General features: G+C 37.3%; 1 protein-coding gene across 1 annotated transcript in view; it reads right to left on the bottom strand.

Moving 5' to 3' along the window:
• Positions 1–3,803, bottom strand: part of LOC104288451 (poly [ADP-ribose] polymerase 14-like) — an 18,913-nt gene that overhangs the window by 6,408 nt on the left and 8,702 nt on the right. The window contains exons 6-9 of the mRNA XM_009887261.1: positions 3,529–3,750; positions 3,003–3,066; positions 1,937–2,086; positions 1,170–1,232 (exon numbers count right to left, since the gene is read on the bottom strand). Of these exons, the coding sequence (XP_009885563.1) occupies positions 1,170–1,232; positions 1,937–2,086; positions 3,003–3,066; positions 3,529–3,750 (499 nt within the window). The remainder of the gene's footprint in view (positions 1–1,169; positions 1,233–1,936; positions 2,087–3,002; positions 3,067–3,528; positions 3,751–3,803) is intronic.

The raw sequence follows: 3,803 nt of genomic DNA, 5'->3' as shown, positions 1-3,803 counted from the left end.
AAAGCAGCTGGTTATACTGATGTTAGAAGAGAAGTGGAAAAAGTGGAAAGAAGTACACTGTGAGCTATATTATCGTGGTTTTGCAGAATTGCTTTGAGAAAGTAATTCAAGTAATTGTGTGTTTTCTAATTTCCCCAAGATCACCGCTACAAAGTAGTTTCCTGTTAAGTACAGCTTAAGAATTTATGTTGAAATTAAATACAGCTCACTTTTATTTAAAAGCATGCAAATAGAACTTGCACAAATCATTTACATGAGAAATCCTTTCTTATGCCACTTACTCCTTGAAAGCTCAAACTCTTATTCTGCAGAAGAGCTGAATGGTTAAAATAATATCATTAAGATAATGACCAACTGATCTAAGAACTGCGGTACAGAATCTTTAAAAAGACATTCATGTTTTTTCAGAGCACTCACTCATGTTTGATCACAAACACCTCAAAATGGAGTCATGTTGTGAGGTTGAATGGACTAATGAACACAGAGTTACATACCGCTTCAGTGGTCACAAAGGTAACAACTGATTGTAAGATGCTCTGCCTCTACTGAGATCAGGCTGATAAACAGCGAGAGCCTGCAGAGCCAAAGGGTGGGAAAAATATCCAGGAAACTCCATCTTGAAGGTTAACTTCTAGGCTCAGAGCAGGAACATTTGTTCCTTTCTGTGCTCATAGACGCCAACCCCAGTGAGTTGGGGTTTTACTGCTCTACTACAGAAGATTTGCTATTAGCTTTTAAAAGCCAGCCCTGCACATGCTTACACCAAAAGACAGTCTTCCACCACTTTGTTTGGTTTCAAAACTTAAGCTCTCCTGTAGCTGACAACAGATGAGCTTAAAAGTTACGCTCAAGCCAATGGGACTGTTTCTGTTCTTAAGTTAAGAACACACTCAAGAAATTTCAGGGGTAAAGAACTTAAATCACATTAATTTCCTGGTACTTATTAGCATCAGAAAACTGTATCCATCTTCTGTTCAGTTGTGAAAAGAAAAATTCTCAAAGTAGGTGTCAAAACAACAACAGGACTTTTCAAAATTCCTAAAAGTAAAAGCTATTTTTTCAGATAAAATAATTATACCATCAGAGTAGGGAATTATAACACAACTTTAAGTTTTCAGAGAGAACGAAAAAATAAACTTCATCAAACAAAATAGTATGCTTTAACATACCATACTGAGCACATTCTTTTTCTACCTGGGAACCAGCAGCATCCATAATTGCTTTGAAGACCCCTTAAATTATACAAGAAAATCATATACATTCATTAAGTCTTCATTAGATATTTCTACGCAAAACTCTATTCAACTTCTGTACTCTACAAATACCCCAAATTCTCATACGGCAAGATCCCACAAAGTGCAAAATCTTATCAGTTCCCCTAAGCACCCTCCATGACACACTGCAACGGCTGCAAAGAAAACACCGCCTTCATTATCGATTAGAAATCATTAAGAATAACTCCTATTTCATCGTTTCACCAGCCAATAGTACGCCCCTCAAACTCTCTGATTGCTTTGCATTATATCATTTGATGTCTTTCATAATTGCAATTCACAATATCTCTAAAGAATCCTCTGTTTCTTACAGGTCAATTTACTTAACCAGGACTTTGTCCTAGTATGTTTCACTGTAAACCAAGAGCAGTTTTTCAGAACTGTATGTGAGCTAAAAAGCTCCCTCTTATTCAAGCATTTCTGGTTTTAAACAAGAAAAATCTGGTCAGATGCCTTCTGTTTGAGTAGTCTGGAAACTAAATGGAATATTCAGGACACATAAAAAACCTGCTTAAAATCTATTTCCTGACTAATCACAACTTTCTCTCTCTCATCTGAAAAATACTTCATAAAAGTTTCACATATGGACAATTCCTTCCCCTACCCCCTTCGAAAAACTAGCCCAAACTTGTCACTAAACAACTACATATTCAATACAATACCTGTTGTGGCATCAAATGTCGAGTTTGTTAAGTTTACAATAACCTCTGTATCCTCCTTGGTAATATCTCCACTAATTACTTGCAGTGTAATGGAACCAATCTGCATTTCATGAACTCCCAGCGCTTCAGTTGAAACAGGCCTAATGAAACCTGCAAGGGGAAGAAAAACACCTTTAAACACTTCTCCTCTAGTTTGGGGTATTATTCTGTTCCACTGATGGAAACTTCAACTTATCCTTCTAAGGAATATGCTCTAGATCAGTTTGATGGACCTAGAGAGTCTCTGCCTTTCTCTTTACTCCATTTCTGAAAGCAGGAACATGCAGTATTCTTCCCATTTAAATCCTGTGAAAGTGAAACCATTTCTACTCCTGTAAATTCACACAATATAAATGCAGAAAGGACTCTTGGGCTTATCTGATCGGACTACCTCCATTTCAGAGTTTCCTGAATTAACTCTTCCAAGAAATGGAGTATCTAGCTTAAGCCAGTAATGGAGATCCCATCACACAACTTTTGTAAGTTATTTCATTTTTACCCTCACAGATATAACGCTGTTTCTTACTTCTAAACTTACCTAATTCATATTTTATCTGAACACTTTCAACTTCATCTCACTGATACTCACAGCAACTGAGAAGAAGGAGTTATACACTCTTATGAATAAGCCTCTGCTGTTCATGCAGTTCACTCGGTTTTGCTACTGTGTCACACTACAGTCAATTAATAAATGGAAAGGAAATTATCCACTCTGTATATCTCTATACAGGAGATTAAAGGTTCAGAAATACATGTTATTTTGGCTTGTTTGGCAAAGTGATACCAAGTTCTTATAATCTCTGGGCAGGACAAACTGATGATTCTCCTACCAGGGTATACTCTTTCATGTGATAAGACCCACCTCTTTAAGGTTTTTACAAACGGAGTTTAAAAACGCCAGTCTATTAGGAGTAAAAAAAATGCTGCATGTCTTGATGACATTTCATCTGTTTGCTGAGACGTATAAAACCACTTTACAGCATTTACATTCTCCCTGGTGTCCCACCCCCTTCCCCACACAACTTACTTGACCACGGTGCTGCAGCATTGCAACTTTCAGCTACCCTACGTTCTAGTTCAGTGGTAAAAGCCTAAGAAGAGAAAAAAGGTACCAAAGATAGTATTTCAGAGTTTATACACAGAATATTTCTACAATTAACATCAGCAGTCACGTAGCTCTTGCTGAGCCATCTGTCGCATTTTACAGTTGTGTTTAGGTATCATTAACAACAGTGGAAGCCTCAGTGTGGACAGTGTGATAATAGATACTGCCTTTGCGTTGCCAGAGCTCCTCTGTCAAAAGAGGAGTGAGCATCTACAGGTGTTCGCAGTACCAGCAGTGAGGCCAATTTTGTCTGAAGCTTGTGCTTGCTGAGAGTTTATATTTCAGAGACACTGAATGATACACTGGAGAGAGATCCCACTGTCACTGGCCCACAGCAGTAAGAAAGTGCTAAATTATTCCCTTAAGAAAGCAATATAACTAAAATACATTGTTAAGGCATAACTAGAATAGTATGTAACACAGGCAGCTTTGTCCTGAGAAGAACTACCTGAATATTATCCAGATCTTTTGGACTCAAGAAAAAAACAACTTCCTGGAGAGTCTTCCGAGCATGACTACTACTGAACTTGAATACCACATCAAACATTAACTCAGAAACAAGGGTTTTAGGAAATCCAAAGCCTCCAGTTCCAATAGCTGGGAAAGCAATTGAATTCAGTCCGAGTTCTTCAGTTTTCTTCAAGCAGGAATTGATTATATCTTCTAGGATCTGTAAAACAGAAAAAAGATCCCTTTTTTTTAAAAAAAAAAAAAAAAAAAAAG

The sequence above is a fragment of the Charadrius vociferus genome, unplaced genomic scaffold, assembly GCF_000708025.1.
Source record: "Charadrius vociferus isolate BGI_N301 unplaced genomic scaffold, ASM70802v2 scaffold385, whole genome shotgun sequence".
Lineage (NCBI taxonomy): Eukaryota > Metazoa > Chordata > Aves > Charadriiformes > Charadriidae > Charadrius > Charadrius vociferus.
The sequence above is the reverse complement of the archived record's forward strand: the minus strand, read 5'-3'. Positions and strand labels throughout refer to the sequence as shown.